At 45.0% G+C, this 16,811-nt stretch overlaps 2 protein-coding genes across 6 annotated transcripts; one reads left to right on the top strand and one right to left on the bottom strand.

Moving 5' to 3' along the window:
• The first annotated feature begins 455 nt into the window (after positions 1 to 455).
• myod1 (myogenic differentiation 1) lies at positions 456 to 3,810 on the top strand. The gene is made up of 3 exons (XM_029153989.2): positions 456 to 1,182; positions 1,708 to 1,789; positions 2,196 to 3,810. The coding sequence occupies exons 1-3, from the start codon at positions 595 to 597 to the stop codon at positions 2,411 to 2,413; spliced, it is 888 nt and encodes a 295-aa protein (XP_029009822.1). The 5' UTR covers positions 456 to 594; the 3' UTR covers positions 2,414 to 3,810.
• A 1,090-nt stretch (positions 3,811 to 4,900) lies between these two features.
• On the bottom strand, positions 4,901 to 11,026 carry LOC114857477 (troponin T, fast skeletal muscle isoforms-like). Of its 5 annotated transcripts, XM_041071256.2 has the most exons (13): positions 10,992 to 11,026; positions 10,867 to 10,877; positions 9,744 to 9,890; positions 8,833 to 8,850; positions 8,192 to 8,210; positions 8,059 to 8,104; positions 7,858 to 7,974; positions 7,620 to 7,697; positions 7,361 to 7,474; positions 7,163 to 7,275; positions 6,996 to 7,086; positions 6,678 to 6,718; positions 4,901 to 5,183 (listed from the first exon to the last, which is right to left on the bottom strand). In XM_041071256.2, the coding sequence occupies exons 1-13, from the start codon at positions 11,009 to 11,011 to the stop codon at positions 5,147 to 5,149; spliced, it is 852 nt and encodes a 283-aa protein (XP_040927190.1). In that variant the 5' UTR covers positions 11,012 to 11,026; the 3' UTR covers positions 4,901 to 5,146. The 5 variants fall into 5 exon arrangements, with proteins under 5 accessions (XP_040927190.1, XP_055365736.1, XP_029009827.1 ...); XM_055509761.1 differs by lacking the exons at positions 10,867 to 10,877; positions 10,992 to 11,026 and adding an exon at positions 10,336 to 10,399; XM_029153994.3 differs by lacking the exons at positions 8,833 to 8,850; positions 9,744 to 9,890.
• Between the last annotated feature and the right edge of the window lie 5,785 nt (positions 11,027 to 16,811).

Below are 16,811 nucleotides of genomic sequence, written 5' to 3'. Positions count from 1 at the left end.
CCTTATTTTTTTAATTTTTTTACAAATGTATATGTATATTTGTCATTCTCAAACGACTCCTATCACACATTATTAATAAAATGATATACCAAAATAAAAGATTTTGTCAATATTGTTCGAATTAAAATCCAAATATTTTAAATTGATAAAAAAATAATAAGAGCCAACCAAACTGTCAACAAAAATAAGATTCTGAACAAAGCGCCGTGTTGGTGAGTCTGTGGTTGTCCAACACGTGTTCGCTCCCCGCTGTGTGCTGCAGTATATTATCCTGCTGTTACTGCTCTGTTAGAGGTAATTGTACACTAATTACTGTGAAGTTGTAAACCCCCCCGCTGCAGGCTCATTGGTCAGAGCCCAGCGGGCATCATCAGCGGAGCCCCTCCGCTCCGGGCGTCTCAGGTATAAGAGGCTCCAGGTCAACAGCTGAGGGCACAGAACCGTTTGTGACAGGACTCTACATTCCCCAGAACCACCGAACCTGCTCCGCCCCATGTCCGCTCCTCTCACTTGTCTTGAAAACAAAAGCATCTTTGGCTGAACGCTTTCCGTCGCCGCCACTGGATTGTTCGTTGGTGAGTTCGGGACGGAACCATGGAGTTGTCGGATATCTCTTTCCCGATCCCCGCCGCTGACGACTTCTACGACGACCCCTGCTTCAACACCAGCGACATGCACTTTTTCGAGGACCTGGACCCGCGGCTGGTGCACGTGGGCCTGCTGAAGCCCGACGACTCCTCCTCTTCGTCCTCGTCCTCGCCTTCCTCCTCCTCCTCCTCCCCGTCGTCCCTGCTGCACCTCCACCACAACGCAGAGGGCGACGACGACGAGCACGTCCGCGCCCCCAGCGGGCACCACCAGGCGGGCCGCTGCCTGCTCTGGGCCTGCAAGGCCTGCAAGCGGAAGACCACCAACGCGGACCGGCGGAAGGCGGCCACGCTGCGCGAGCGCCGGCGGCTCAGCAAAGTCAACGACGCCTTCGAGACCCTGAAGCGCTGCACGACGGCGAACCCCAACCAGAGGCTCCCGAAGGTGGAGATCCTGCGTAACGCCATCAGCTACATCGAGTCCCTGCAGGCGCTGCTGCGCGGCGGCCAGGAGGACGGCTTCTACCCGGTGCTCGAGCACTACAGCGGGGACTCGGACGCCTCCAGCCCCCGGTCCAACTGCTCCGACGGCATGGTGAGTCCACGGCTGGCAGGACGCGTGGGCGTCCCCGAGTAAACGTCTGCTTTGGTCTTTGGAGGTCGCAATAAACCTAGATCTGCCTTCTGGTTGCAGCGGATATAGATTTACTTCAATTTAAATTTAAATTTCACTCGCCTCCTAACCTCAGTTTAGCCAACGACCTGGGCTTCAGGCCGTTTTGGATTTCTCTGCTCGAGCTCATAATCCCCTTTCTTTTCTTAGTCTTCATTTTGAAAAGCGCTGTATTTGTATTTCGTTATCTCGCACCGGTCATGTTCTAATGAATCACAGTAGTAAAAATACAAAGACAAAGTCCAAATACACCTTTTATAAATGCTGGCAATATGTCAAAATAATCTACAGGACATCGTTGTTATTATATCATTAGGTTATTATTTGTATTATTATTATTAGCTCATGAATTAATTATCATCCAGTTTTTCCACTTGCTTCTGTGCTGAAATGTGTAAAGCAGTTCCGTGTAGAAATGTCTAAATCAACGTCTTTTTATTTCTTCAGGCGGATTTTAACGGACCCACCTGTCAGTCGACCAGAAGAGGAAGTTATGACAGCAGCTCCTATTTCTCCGAGACGCCGAACGGTAAGAGCTCTTTGCTATCGTCATTATATGTTATAAAAAGGAAAAACGTTCACCTCTGACAGTGAAACAGACGAAAAACGGCTGGAGAGGCCACTGTGATATGTATGACTAATTATATGAACAAGTGACCACTTATCTTTACACTTTTACTTAGTATTATCAGACAAAACCACGTTAATTTAATTTACAGATAAGCTCAAAGACTAAAAAAGCAAACAAATGAAACAATCAGTGAATTTTAATGTTTCATGTTAAAGTCAGAAAACCAAAATACCAGCTTTGCCTGTGGCCATAAATAAACTTATCATTTAAGTTAAAGTAAAAACCTGTCTGTCTGCTTTAAAATACTCCAAAAGTATTTCTTATATCTTATAAAATTTAATTTCCTCCTCTGTCTCATCTGCAGGTGGTCTGAAAAGTGAGCGGAGCTCGGTGGTCTCCAGTCTGGACTGTCTGTCCAGCATCGTGGAGCGGATCTCCACCGACAACAGCAGCCTGCTGCCAGCTGCCGACGGCCCTGGCTCCCCGGCCCCGGATCCAGCCGGTGAGACGCCGGCCCCAGGGCCCCAGATCCCCTCCCAGAACACCAGCCAGGACCCCAGTCTGATCTACCAAGTGCTATAGGCCCTTACACACGGTCATCCACTGGGACACTGACCCGTCACACATCCATCACAGTGAAAACATTATTTATGCTGAGTATTCACAACCGGTTTGCTTTTTATTTTTTAAACAATATATCTTAGAATTTTTCTCAGTATTTTTACCACAACCAATTAAATTTAACTTTTTGCCAAACTCATGGAAGCTCACTCCTCCCAGAAAAAACCCATTAAGATTTATTTGTTGCTACACGTGCTTACTATTATTTGTAGAAAGTACCAACCACCGTCTTCATCATCAGGAACTTCTATGTATACATTTTTAATGATTTTGTAGTATGAGAAGATGTGTTAAAAAGTCTAAAATTGGTTATTACAAGGGCTGCAACTTAATTTAGTCTTAATTCAATACTTGTAAAATAAGGAATGATAAAAGCTGAGCATCACACTCCACGAACCACTGGACAGTAATATTATGCTGTAAATAAGTACAGTTATAGCCTGGAAGTAGCTATATAAAAGACATTTTTCTGATGTGATTATACTTTATAAATTATGATGTTAGATTCTTAGGAATAATTTTCCACTTCACTTGTATAATAAGCCCCAGATTTATTGTTTAAGGGGCAAACGTTTAGGTTAAACCTTGAAAATATTTAAAACAACTGTTTTACTGGTAAATACAATCCAGTTCAATTCTTGCTGTATTTTGGTTTAATTTTAATTTATGAAGAAATATTTTAAGGCTCAGCTGTATCATATGTCAGATGGATTTTTTCTCCTTTTCTGTGTCTGGAGGCCAGAAACCATCCATTTACATTCCTCCACTTTCATCCATCTGAAGACCTAAAAGCCCCAGCTGTTGTTTTCCGTCAGGAAGAAATAACTACAGTTACCATGTGAGGTATTTTAGAAAGTATAGCAAAAAACCCACAAATTTCCACAGTGAAACATTTAGTTTATGGGGAGTGTTGCTGTATTTTCCCCATAAGGTTCAAGCTTCCTTTTTATCAATTAAAGATTCAGATTTTCATTCTCTGCAGCAGAGGACCATTATCTCTTTCTGTACATACTGTGTAAATAAGAGCTGATTTCTTCCAACTGAAAGTATTAATTATGTATTTAATGTTTCTGTCTGTATGTGCTTATGTTTGTTGTGAAAAATGTTAAACTTTATATTTATACATTTGAAAACTGAGTGACAGTCTAATGACGAATAAATGAACCTGCTTATTTATAAAAAAAGTCTACTTTTTCATTTTAATAATATTATGTTTGAATTTATTTCATCATTAAACATTTCCTATTTAAGTTTATGAATAAGTCAATGTTTATTTGAATTAAAAGGTAAAAGCAATGCATTAAGTATTTATACAGCTTCGATTAAAAAGGAATAAAATACTTTACAGAGAATCTCAACTGTTGCCTTCATAAATATTTTATTCATAACTTTAACTTTTGCCCCCCAAAACACTGAACACTAACATTGTAAAATTTAGTTGGCTTTTAAACAATAAGAATTTAATATATTTGGACTTACGACGAGGGACATTAAAGTATCTAAAAAAAGGTAAAAACATTGCATCAAGCTTGAATAAAAGAAAAGGCCAATAAATGTTTTACCTTTTACATGAAAGTCTGAATAATGAGGAACTTGCTGAATAACAACATTCAGCAGGACATTCAACATAAACTTCAACCTGTCCTTGACTTTGTATCAGATTTAAAGACCCACAGCGCCACCGTGTGACTGGGCAGGAAAACAGCATCTAACGAGTCGGTTTGTGTGAAGCAAAGATTGTAGAAGCGCCTTTAAAATGCCAAGTTGCTGAGTTCACCTTGGCTCATTTACGACTCGGGGCCCTGCTTACTTTAAAATAACTACAAATAAAATAAATCCCACATGTCTGGTAAGTGTCCTTCCACAGTAAAAACATACATATATACAAATATTAAGGGTTTGTCCACAGTAGACGATAAGGATATTTCTAGAAATGAGTTTTCCAGCAACAAACCTTTAGTTTGTCGTAGTGGATTATGATGTTTAGATTGCAATCTTATCATTTCACCGAACAATATTTGTCGAATTAAAAAATCTCTTACCTTTTTTCTGCCCTGAAAAGCTTAATTTACCTGTAAATCGAAGCTAGTTTCAGTTAATGCCACTTCCTGTGTGTCACTCAAATCAGTCCGGGTGCGGGGCTTTATGACCAAGGGACACTGTCGGTAAAAGGACGTCTATCCTGCAAACGAACCTGAGGCTTTTTCTCTTGTGCTAAGTATATTGTACTGATTCAATCAATACAATTAATAAAACGTTTTGAAATGAAGCAATACTTTGTGGACAATAATCAGTCAGTGGACAATATGTAAGACTAAATCACTGAACTTAACATTAAATTCAACTCTGCATTTAGAAGACAGTGTTGAACAAATGACTTTAAAATTGCACAACTAAAAATACTGAACTTTATTGGTTTCTGAATGACAACAGATCTACAGACATGGCTTGAGGAGTCACACTTTATTTACAAAAATACTGAGAACCAAACAGTGGAGGGCGAGGAAGCGTGACGGCGAATCAGTGTAGTACATTTCATTCCTAGTGAGCAGCAGCTAGAGGCTCCTGGTGGGTGGTGTCAGGGTGTGCGTCGGTAACGGCCGACTGAAGCTCAGCGTGACCTTCCACACACGGCGCGTTGCTTCGTCAGGTGTGTGTCCCAGACGGTGGCAGTTTGGTTTCTGACTGGCCAACCTACTTTCTGCGGCGAGCAGCGGCTCCCTTCTTGCTGCTGTGATGTCAAACACAAAAGCATTGGGAAACGTCAGAAATGTGGCTTTGGAGCCTTGGCTGAGCCTAGTTGAACCCACCTGGCTGAGCTGCCCTAGTGCCTTGCTCAAAAGACTCTTTAGAAATGATTTGAGATGTGCTGTTTTTCGCTGAAACATGTTTCATAGCTAGTGTAAAGCAGGCACAACAAATTAAATAGATAATATGTAGATAATTTTATTTGAGCATGTTAGCGTTAAAACTCCCCCCAGAAAACCTGCCATTATTGTTCTGTATTTATTTACTGTTTGACCTTAAACAAACCAAATCTCGTTTTGCTGCATTTTACTGATGAAGCTGCTTCTGAAGCTAACGTTGCTCATTACAACATAAATACAACAGATACTTGTATATACCAAGCCAAACAGGAAACAGAAGGCTGAGAGAGTCCAGAGTTTACAAAAAAGAATCTAGGCGCTAAAGCAACGTGTGCTTTTTCCATGTCCAGAGGAATCTCAGACAACATGCAGATGATGGCAGACGCACCACACACCCAGAAGTGTTTAACCAAGCAAACCCATGCAGCTCTTACCTGTACGGACTGAAGGGCTACTGAGTCCAACAGCCACCACATTATGGTTGTAATGGACCCAGACACAGAAGCTAAATGGTCAGTAAAGACTGAAAGCCCATGACCTGCTCAATGAAAAACGATGCATCACCTCATAAAGATCCATCATTTTTCAAAGGGGACCGGGCAACAGACAGAAACACACTTGATTTTGGGATCAGCTACAAATATATTTAGGTCAGTTAGACGTCGTCTCAGCCTAAACAATGCTGTTAGTGGGGAAATGTCATGTTTAACATGTGGTTTGTCACAAGGTTGACGTCTTGAGAGAACTGCACCATAAGTGGTTGTTTTGTCTTGGACAGCTTTATCTTGTTAAGAGGTTCACCCAGATGAGTGGGAGTTAATTACAGTAGAGTTACATCTGGAGATTACTGGGTGTCAGTGAACGCAGCAGGAACACTACTTACTGCTTCTGCAACACATCAATGCGGTTCCTGTACATGAGCACCTGAAAAACGACACAGCAGCAGCTTTAAGGCTCAGCAGGACACGGTGACCGCCGAGGAGTCAGACCCGTCACCTCGTCTCCACAAGCGCCGTGGCTCCAAGCTGCAGGCTGAGGCATCATGGGAAACCAAAACGGGCTCATGCACAGGTTCTGTTTTCACATATGAACAACTGATCGCTTCTAATTGTTTGTGCCTTGAAACGGCCGTTGTGGTTTCCCAACAAACAGACAGCTCAGCTTCGAACCTCAACAGGCGCTTCTTACCTGCTCACCCTCCACCTGCCTGAGGCTCACAGCCGCCCACCTTTATTTTCACTTAGTTTCTAATCAGCTGACTGTTTATTTTTGCTGGTCGTCTGTCCCGGCTCTGGTTCTCTGGCCTTCTCTCATGCTGACATGCAGCGAGCCTCAAGACCCTGCTCAGCTCTACTTACAATTTACTGAGCTCCTCCACTCTCTTACGCAGGGTTGTAACCTGGGAATCAAAGAGCAAATCCAGCGTTCAAATCCCACAGTGATGCGACGCTCGCCTGGACGGGGACCTCAGGACGCCAGCTGTGCCAACCTGGAATCTCTCTTTGTCTTTGCTTTACACAGATTTCTTTTACTAACGGTAAAGCGAACTCTGATATTAAAAGATGCAGTCATCTTATGTAGTTTAAGCCTGAACCATCTACTGAATCACTAACATAACTCCCTTAAAGTAGCAGAAGCCCATCGTTCCTTGGTGACGGCTCATGACGGGGCCTCACCTCATACTTCTGCCTCTTCAGTCTCTCCATGTGGTCGAACTTCTCAGACTCCAGCTGGGTCATCCACTGGTGCAGCTCAGTGATCTTTTCCCTGCAGGGAACGGAATTGCGTTTGTGTTCAGTCTCATTAGGTTTGTGCCTTTGCAAGGCTGAGAAAAAAGTCGTACCTCAGCTTCTCTTCATTCAGATGGTCAATGTTGAGAGCCTTGCGTCTGGCTGCCAGGATCTTCTTCTTCTTCTCTCTCTCAGTCTCCTTCTTCCCTCCTCTCTTCTGGTCAGCCTGTGCACACACATTCACACACGGGTGGAGACACGGGTTAACGCCGTCCAGCACAGACGGCCACATTTTGACAGGCTGCACTGACTCTCTGCAGGTGGCTGCTGTAGGTGGAGCCCATGCTGGACAGAGCTGACTTCTTCTTGGCGTCTTCATCTGCCTTCTTCTTGGCATCAGTCTCCTCCTTCATCCGCCTCTCCTCCTGGTTCACAAAAAACATGTCAGAGTGAGACCTCTGTGGCAGAGCATCTATTCGATGCTCTGGGGTGTGTGTGAGGCGCAGCAGGAAGCACTCAGACACTGGAGGCTGCAGGTTGGAGCTGCAACCACCAGGGGAACGTACGCACCTCACGTCTGGCCTGACGTTCCTTGTCCTTCTCAGCGCGGACCCTCTGCTGCTCAGCCCTCTCGGCACGACGCTTCTCCTGCAGAGGGGAAAAAGACAAGCTCTGACTGTGCATTTCACTCTATGATATAATTAACCAGGAACAAAAACGTTAATGTTATAAAATACCCACTGGACATAGCAGTGAAAACAGTGTTGGTGCCGGATTAAGAGCAGCTGAGAAGCACTTTTGAACTCACAATCCTCTCTTTGAGGGCGATCAGCTCCTCCTCCTCCTTCTTCCTGCACTCAAAGTGAGCATCGATCAGGGCCTGCAGCTCGATCAGATCCTTGTTCTGACGCTTCTTCTGGATGTCCTGTGGACGGAGCGGCAGAAACAGCGCTCAGCTGCACAGACGCGACTCTGAGAACGTCCATCTTCTCACTGCGACGCTACTTACATCAAAGTCCACCTTCTCACCATCGGGGATCTTTGGAGCAGTGGGCCTGTGAGGCAGTGGTCGGTTTACTGATCACAACCTCAAACCAATGAACTCAGATCTAAATGTTTTAGACGTGATCAAATGAACTCACTTGAATTTTGGCTTCTCCTCTGAGTGTTGACAAGAGGGAACAAGTACATGTCGTTGGGTTAGAAACAGCAGATGATTAAAATGTCGCAGACATTCCCTGTATTAAATATTGTGTTACAGCCTTGTGGTGGTTATGTGATACTTCACACTAAGTTAGAGAAAATGTCAAAGAAGAAAATTAATATATTAAAAACAAAGCAACACAAGAGAAACCATCTCCAACAATCTGAACTGTTCATGTTGAGTTACGCTAAAGAAAACATCGGAGTGTTGTTCTTTCTTCACTGGTGGGACTCTCGTTACCTACATGTGTCATGTGTGTTCCTTTTTTTGGCTTGACCCCAGAATCGTTCTACATGAGCCGGACTAAGTTGTTCCCTGTGGACCCAGATTCTGGCGGCTCCATGCCATGCAGGTGTCATGTGGCTTAGCAAGAGTGTAAGTGTGGGCCTGCGGCGCCGTAAAGCTCGCGTAAGCGTTTCAGATTCTTTCACCCTTCTTCCCCACAAGCCGTTGGACTGGAAGCGTCTGGTACCAAATGGGCAGCTCTCCTGGACATTACGCTATTACTCTAGATCACACTTAGACAGACATGTTGAACCTGGACACTGTGGTTCCAAAACCAGATTTAAATGAACGTACCTTCCTCGTCAAGGCCCTCTGCATGCAGCAAGCATCGAAAACAAAAGCAGAATAGACAACAGCGTTAGCAGGTGCACAGGGAGCATCCAAAACATCTGTGAGCAACCTCTGCTGCTGCTTCGGCTTCTACACTGACCCACTCATACAGAAGGAGCTTTGAGGTGCTGTAAATTCTCAAATAGTAGCGACGTCTGTCTTATTACCAGCCAGAAAGGTTCGTGTGGAAATAACCGCCGCAGCAGCTAACATCACTGTGTGATGACAACAAGTCACGTTGTTTTCTTGCTTTAAAGCAGCAGTATTTGAGAATTTCTGATTTGGTGAAGCCACAGAGATCTTCTGTCCATCTTTGAGCAGAGCGTGCACATAGAAACCCTGCAGGTCAAAGCGCAGGTTCCAACACACAGGATTTAGTGACTGTACAGAGCTATTGTCTCAGTCCCCTTCTGCTGCTTTCAGGTTTTTCTACATGTATAGTTCCAAAATTAGTGAATGTCAAATTAAACATTGTTGAAACTTGGGCTTTTTTGGGGATATAATAATAATGTGTTAATCATGTCTGTCTGCACACAGAAACATTTATTAGAAGAAAAAGATAAAATTAACATTATTTTGATCTTTTGAGGTCTATGGGTGATAACAAGTTAGCATGAAGAAAGAATAGACTGTTTACTGTACTACACGTAAAAGCCTTTTACAGTAACATGACCTCAGAATAGGCTTATATTTATGGAAAAACATCATCTTAACTTTGTTCAGAGAAGCAACCATGGTAGCATTAGCATTAGCATTAGCAGACGTGTGCAGATCAGGATTAGTGGGGTCCGTCTGGATGGCTGCAGCCAGAGGAGCGCACCTGTCGCCTGGGAAAGGATGATAGAATAGCCCCTTCCCCCATTCATGCCACATACCTTCAAGCTCAGGCTCAGGCTCAGGCTCTGGTTCTGGTTCTGGCTCTGGTTCTACCACTGGTTCTGGCTCTGGTTCTGGCTCTGGCTCTGGCTCAGGGGCCGCCTCAGGGGCCACCTCTACTTCCTCTACTACCTCCTCTTCTACAGCTATACGACATGCAGCGAGTCACCAGGGGAGAGGAAGGGTGGCAGGGGGTTAGAGGGAAACAGGGTCAGGGTCATGGTGAGTAGATGAGAGGGAAGGAAGACGTGAGATATGAGGTTGGTGGCAGATGAGGGCAGCTGCCACTGGGTGGCGCTAAAGCAGGCGAGACAGCAAGCAGTTACAGGAGGGAAAGGTCAGTCATTGATGGTCAGTCATTGATGGCTGAAATGAGGTCGATTCCTGCTCTGCAGCTACAATGAGGAGGACTCTAACCTGACCGGATTCTTCTTTTGACCTGTGATTCCGCATTCATTTCAAATCACAGTGTTAACCCGCATGCCACAGAAAACCTCGCGTGAAGGTCAGAGCACACATGTTCAAAAATGACTGACAAATTAGTATCAATGACGTGAGACTTATCATCCGGTTCTGCAGGCTGTGTCTTACCATCGTATTCTTCACGTTTCGCCCGAGAAAGAAAGGAGCAGAAGAACATTATGAAAAGATCCCGTTGGGCCCCATTTTGACAGAACACAAAAGCTGGGGATCGGCGCTAAGCATCCACGCAGTCCCCGGGCCGAGAGGCCGACAGACGCCCCCTGTGGGCTGCGGTGCCTGTGGGGCGGGTCTGAGCGCCTGCTCAGCCCGGGGACTGCACGGTTGCAGATGGACATGCAGAGCTGCAGGACACGTTGCCAACAGGCCAGGTTGAGGTTTGTCGCCGCAGCGAATCTGACGCTGTCCTGCCGTCAACGTGTTGTCAGTGTCTGCAACCATGCTACAGCAGTAAGGAACTATGTGGGCAGAACTTGAATCTGAAGGAGTCAAGCCAAACCTGTAAACATATGAATTTGTCCAAAAAACTCTCTACAGAGGATGGAAAATCCGTTAGGACACATTCAGAAATAACAGCATGGAGCTCGAGGATGTACCTGGAAATACAGTTTGTCTGGTAACAGGAAGAATGGTGCTACTTACCCTCGACCCCACTGCAAGACAGAAAGCAAAGGAACTGAATTAGAACCAGAGCTGGTTGTGCAAATAGAGCTTTCAACCAAACCAGTTACATGTTAAAGTTTTAAGTAAAACTGAAATTCACTTACACTTCCTCTGTGTCAGACATGGCGACAGTGGACTTTGCAACCTGGAGGTGAGAGAGAGGAGCAACTTAAAGTCTGTCTGAGCAGCAACTGAGCAGCCCACTGTATTTATAGGCCCGGATTAAGTTGCAGATGTCTTAAATGTCTGTTGGCGACCACACCCTGGCTCACACATTTTCATCTCACAGGAAAATAATTGTTAATATTTCGTAGAGTCATAGAGTCCTTTAAAACCATCTTCTCTGTGATGTCAAACATTGTGTTAAGCTGTTTCATTTGAATGCTCACCAAAATGACTAAGACCTGTAGTTTATATTTAGCTTTAGTCTCCGGACTGAAATTCAAGCCTCAGCCCTGAATCAGCTTCTCTGATGATAATTGAGAAGGAAGCCAAACATAGATTAATGCCTGTGGTTCACCTTCAGCCGCTGAGAGAAGTGATTAATGATGCGGATGAGAAAAGACTAAAGGCTCAAGCGTCCAGGGGTCGTGGTCCAGGTCGACCTCCTGAACTCTCATCCCACTGCAGCCGTTTGGCATTTAATGTGTTGACGACTTTTTATCTTTAGCTTCTTAACAGCTTGTCTGAAATTCTGTCACATTTAAAACATCCCTGTGGTGGATTAGTTCAAGTCCAGACCATCTGCATCATCTGATCAAAACCAATGATACACGTAATTACATCAGTCAGTGATTGGGTTGTGGATTAGTTGCCCATTAGCCTTGTTAGCACAAGGCCGCTTTGAAGGTGTCCTGACGTCACAACTATTTCCAGCAGACAGCTGCGCAGGTCCCAGATCCAGTTTCAGCGGACCCAGTGTTGAAGATTGGGTTCCGTCCCCGGGACCACTACCCATAATTCCATCGTCATTTCCATATGTGGTGGTCAAGTTCTCACATGGTTCCTTCAATCATCTCTCCTGGACTCTCCTTTGCTCAAGAATTAAAATTAACCCCAAAGGAGCTGTGACAGTTTAGGCTCTGATGTTGGGTTGTCTAATGCAAAAGTCAACGCGGTGTTCACATGGATTTACAAGAGGCTGGATGGTTCCTTCTTGGCCCCTGACACGTCAGCGTTAAGCTTATGGTATGTTTGCTTTAATGCAAACACATTTACAGGTTTACTGACCAACATCAACACACCTGTGCTCAGTTCATGTGCCTGAATCCAAACAAGACAGCAGGAGTCAGTGCTGTTGTTCTCTGGATGTTACACAAGTCATTAGTTTCAAGTTCTGTCTCCTGAAGCCAAAGCTGCTTCAGAGGCTTTAAGCCGCCTGTAAATCCATCAGGTATGAACCTCAGTGGGTCACTGGACTCAGACCAAGGCGACAATAACAACAACAACAACAACCGCTGCTCCTGGAAGAACAACCCAGCTCTGAAACACCTAGAAGCTTCATGTTTTCGTCCGACCCCAAGCTTTAACTGTCGGTCACTTTGTACATGCAGATCCCAGATGTCCGGCTTCTCACACACAAGCTACAACCAGACGTCTCTAGCTGCATTTCTGTCGCCCGCCTCTTCACCCCTGACCTCAGCAGGAGCTCTTTGCTTGTGTTGGTGGTTTTAACACGTGGACTGGTCTGGGTGATGTTTGGGGACATTGCTCTTGACCCTCTCTACAACTCACACTCCCATTCTCACTCATCTCCCTTACCTCAGAAACGCTGAAAGAAGCGACCTCCCTGCTGGCCGAGACAGGCTGTAAGGTTCTGCAAACTTGCCGCGCTGATTATGTCCTTCTGTTATAGTGACACTCGATCCGCTGGGCCTCCCCATTGGCCAAGGAGCCGGCCCAGAGGCGAGGCCGGGCCCGTGGTGGGGCCAGGTCCACGTCTCCGGCCTCCTCCCTCCCTCTGCTGGCACTCAAAAAGGAGATAGAAGGAGCTCATGCTAAGGAAGGAGGTTCAAGTTTGGAGAAAGGGGCAGCCAAGACGGCCCCGGGTTGCTATTCTGGGGACGCTGCATTAGGCAAGCAAATTTCATGAGAGTTCGAGGAGAGGTGGACGTCAGGGAGGAGAGGCAGGTGGTGTGGAGGTCCTCCTAAGTACAGTACGTCTGGAAGACAAAGACAGAATGTGCGACTAGCGTCTGAATAATGTGTCTCTCAAAGCTGTGAATCTAATGCTTTAAATCATCAGCTGCTTTAGGATCCTTAACTTTGTTGTTTTTGACTCCCTGGTGTCCAATGATCTGCCAGGAGGATCCGCTAGCGTAGCATCCCCCAAATACCTCTGGGTAAACTAGTTTAACTCCTGCAGGTCCTAAAAATATGCACAAACATTCAACGGCAACTGAGAAGTGAGTGTCCCATCAGCTCAGTCTGCAGTCTGGAGAAATGGAAAGGTTTTAATTCAATCTAAAGTGTAAATAATGGTTCATACAAACATGAGCTGATCTGGACAGCTTGGATTTCCTCAGTGTGATAAATGTGAAGCGCTCACACATAGAGTCTGTGTTAATCTGTGTTTTTAGATCACAGATCAGCTGGAAAAAAATCAGTTTGATCCGTCACCGATATCTTACAGTAAGTCATGTGTTGACTTCTTCAAACTTCACGCCTCTGGCATCATGCGTTTTCCTCCAGGGGGCGCCACAATGACAGATTTAGGAACAGAGACCCTCGTCACCAGTTGAGTTAGTGCCACTTTTTTTTCTGTCCCAGAAACGTAAATTGACAAACCGGAAGAAGCCCAATGAAGGTCCTGGTTGACTTTGATGATTTGAGCTTAAATGCTCTGACTGTGACTGATAAACAAGCTGCAAAACACTTCATCTTTGGAGTTGAGTGTATCAATTTGAATTAGAACTTACCTGTACGGAACTTAATTACACCTAGACAGTATCAAAGAAATTACATATTAGAAACTTGACACATGGAAGAAACAATCGATTGATCAAAACCATTTAAACCTGACCTGAAGTCAAGGATGACTCCTACAATCCTCCTGAGGAAGCTTGGAATGAGCCCCAAACCCTAAACTGGACGTTCTCCTGAATTAAAAAAATAAGTGAATCTCACTAGAACCCCAGACCATCTGCAGGATTCCTGTTCTAACTTTAATCATCAGAGAAAGGCTTCATGTACAGTACTGTACATCATATCGCCTTCGGGATCAACACGTTTTCTTCTAAAAGATGCGTAAGGAAGCCCAAAGAACTGAGACCCCTTAAGAACCACACAACCTGCAAGATTAAATCAATACTATGACTTTTACACCTTCTTAAATATTTAAATCAGGATTTAAATGTTGATCAATCTTTCAGAACCGTAATGGTTTGAATACGGACCATTAACATTATCTAGGTCTCGGTCAAAATCCAAACAGTTAAGGAATAAGAATAAGAATAAGAATAAGAATAAGAATAAGAATAAGAATAAGAATAAGAATAAGAATAAGAATAAGAATAAGAATAAGAATAAGAATAAGAATAAGAATAAGAATAAGAATAAGAAAACCTTTAATAGTCCCGCAGCGGGGAAATTACTTCTCACAACAGCAGTACAGATGAGCAAGAATACAGGTACAGAACAGTTTGTGTTGGCACAGTACAAAGCAGTACAGTACAGTTAGAGTGAGTATGAGGTCATTGCAGGGTTATTGCACGGTAATGGGTACAAGATCTGTACCGGTAACAATATACATGATTGTTCACAGATTTACACAAATATTGTGCAGAGCAGGTTGCTATATAAACCACTGATGCAGTGGGTGAGTGACTGTAGTGGGACGTGGTCAACAGTTCTGATTGTACAGTCTGACAGCAGCAGGTAGGAAGGATCTACGATATCTCTCCTTCACACAGCGAGGGTGGATCAGTCTGCTACTGAAGCTGCTCCAGAGCAGACAGTGAGTCCTCCAGTGGGTCAGAGTCCTGGTCCATGATGGATGTCAGTTTAGCTATGACCCTTCTCTCACCCACCTCCTGCACCGTGTCCAGAGTGCAGCCCAGGACAGAGCTGGATCCAGAGAAGGATCCTCTATCACCTTTGCAGGTGCTACAGCCAACTCCAAAGGATGGAGTCCACCTGTGTAGCTGCCTTCATAGTCCTCTAATCCCAACAATCTGAGAGTTCCTCCAGAACGGAACATAAAATGGAACCTCTGATTCTGTTGAACATTGTGGTGACTCCTGGGGAACTTGAAGGACCACTGGGTGGTCATGGGACCCTACTTATAGAGGCCTGAGGCGGTGAAACCGTCCATGCCGTGTCCGGCCCGTCTCACTCTGCTATATTAATGACATGTCTGTCACTCGGGGCAGCTCACAGCACCCAGCACTTATTTTTGGACTGTCATGGCGTGTGTTCCTTCCATTCGTAGGAAGGGGGGTCGGACTGGGCTCAACATGAACCTGCCGCTCTGACACTCCAGGCTGGGACAAGCAGGCAGCAGCCGGCCGGCCGCACTCGCACAGGTAAACATGCCATAATCACAGCTTTTATCCTGCAAACAGGGCACAGGGAGGCTGTCGGCAGCTTTAGGGAGGCGCTGCAGTGGAATGTAGGAGCAGCAGCCGTGTGTGGAGCGTTCAGGGTGTTTGTCTGCTCCTCGCAGCATTAAAGCACCAGCACGGTTGTGCTAAGCGTTAGCCTCACACTTTGACCTGGTATTTACCTGTTATGGCTACAGTGAGGCATGAATGATAATCCTCACATAGTTTTGTGTAAGCGTGGGAAATGATGTTGCCTTTGTTGGGTCTGATGTGGAACATTGAACTTGACCTGCTGTCGTGTCCTGTTCTTTCAAGGGGAACCTGCCTGCAGTGCTTCAACACCAGCAACAAGGTTCTACCTGGTACGTTTCTTCTTCGTTTTGACTGTGTTTGCTGTGTTTGTGTGACGCTTCATGGCCTCACCGCGCCTAAATGATGAAATGAAATTTGGGGTGGATTCGGTTACTTCAGGGGCCATTGTGCAGCAGCTTGGTTTCTATTTCACAGCTATTATTACCCTTTCCTCTTTAGAACCCGCATCCTGAAGTCGCTCCAAATCCTGAACCTAGCAGAGCCTTAAAAGGAGGAGTGAGCTCTCATGTGTCAGACAGGCAGCAGGTCCGGGCGGGGGTGGGGGGGGGCTTTAAAACAACCAGCGTTGGCCGACATTACACGGAGGTGACACACATACTGTAGTAAACCAGGATATCGAACTGTTGTCTGCATGATGTTATTTGCATTTATTTATAGTCGTACAATTGTATTTTAAATCTCACAAATGATTTATGTGATAATAATACGGATTGGTAATAACAACCCACAGTCACTCCACTAAACATCTCTGATTGTGTGGACTCAGTGTCAGAATATTCCTGAGGCCTTATCCAGTGTCACTTCTCTGTTACATCATGAGGTCAGATGCTCTGCATTCACTCTCGCCCCTCAGCAGATATTTTTGCAGTACACTTCTATATGCGTGTGTGTTTATGTGGGAACAGACGTGAGAGCGTCCTGACGTGACAAAGCTTAGAACCTTGAAATAGTCCCTGGGTTGTTATGTGTAGTTTGTCATCAGATATTTACAGTTCTGATAAAAAACAGTGATGTAAAGTCTGGCCTGAGCATCTGTGAGGCCTCCATGTTCACCCTGGATGAGCATGGTGGCCTCATCCTGAACACTTCCCATCAAATACTGCACAAATTTATTAACATTCAGATTTTCATGGCAGAGAGAGAAAATCTTGGATCTGATCATGAATGTTATTTTTATATGTGACTATGACTCCAAGCTCTTAGTACCAGGTTCTAGTGAAGGCACTGTATTGTTTCCGGTCACTGCTCTGCACCATCATCCAGCCTCAGCTGGTGAACAGATGCCCTGCA

This window comes from Betta splendens, chromosome 6 (genome assembly GCF_900634795.4).
Source record: "Betta splendens chromosome 6, fBetSpl5.4, whole genome shotgun sequence".
NCBI lineage: Eukaryota > Metazoa > Chordata > Actinopteri > Anabantiformes > Osphronemidae > Betta > Betta splendens.
Note: the sequence above shows the minus strand (reverse complement) of the source record. Positions and strands in the feature narration are given on the sequence as shown.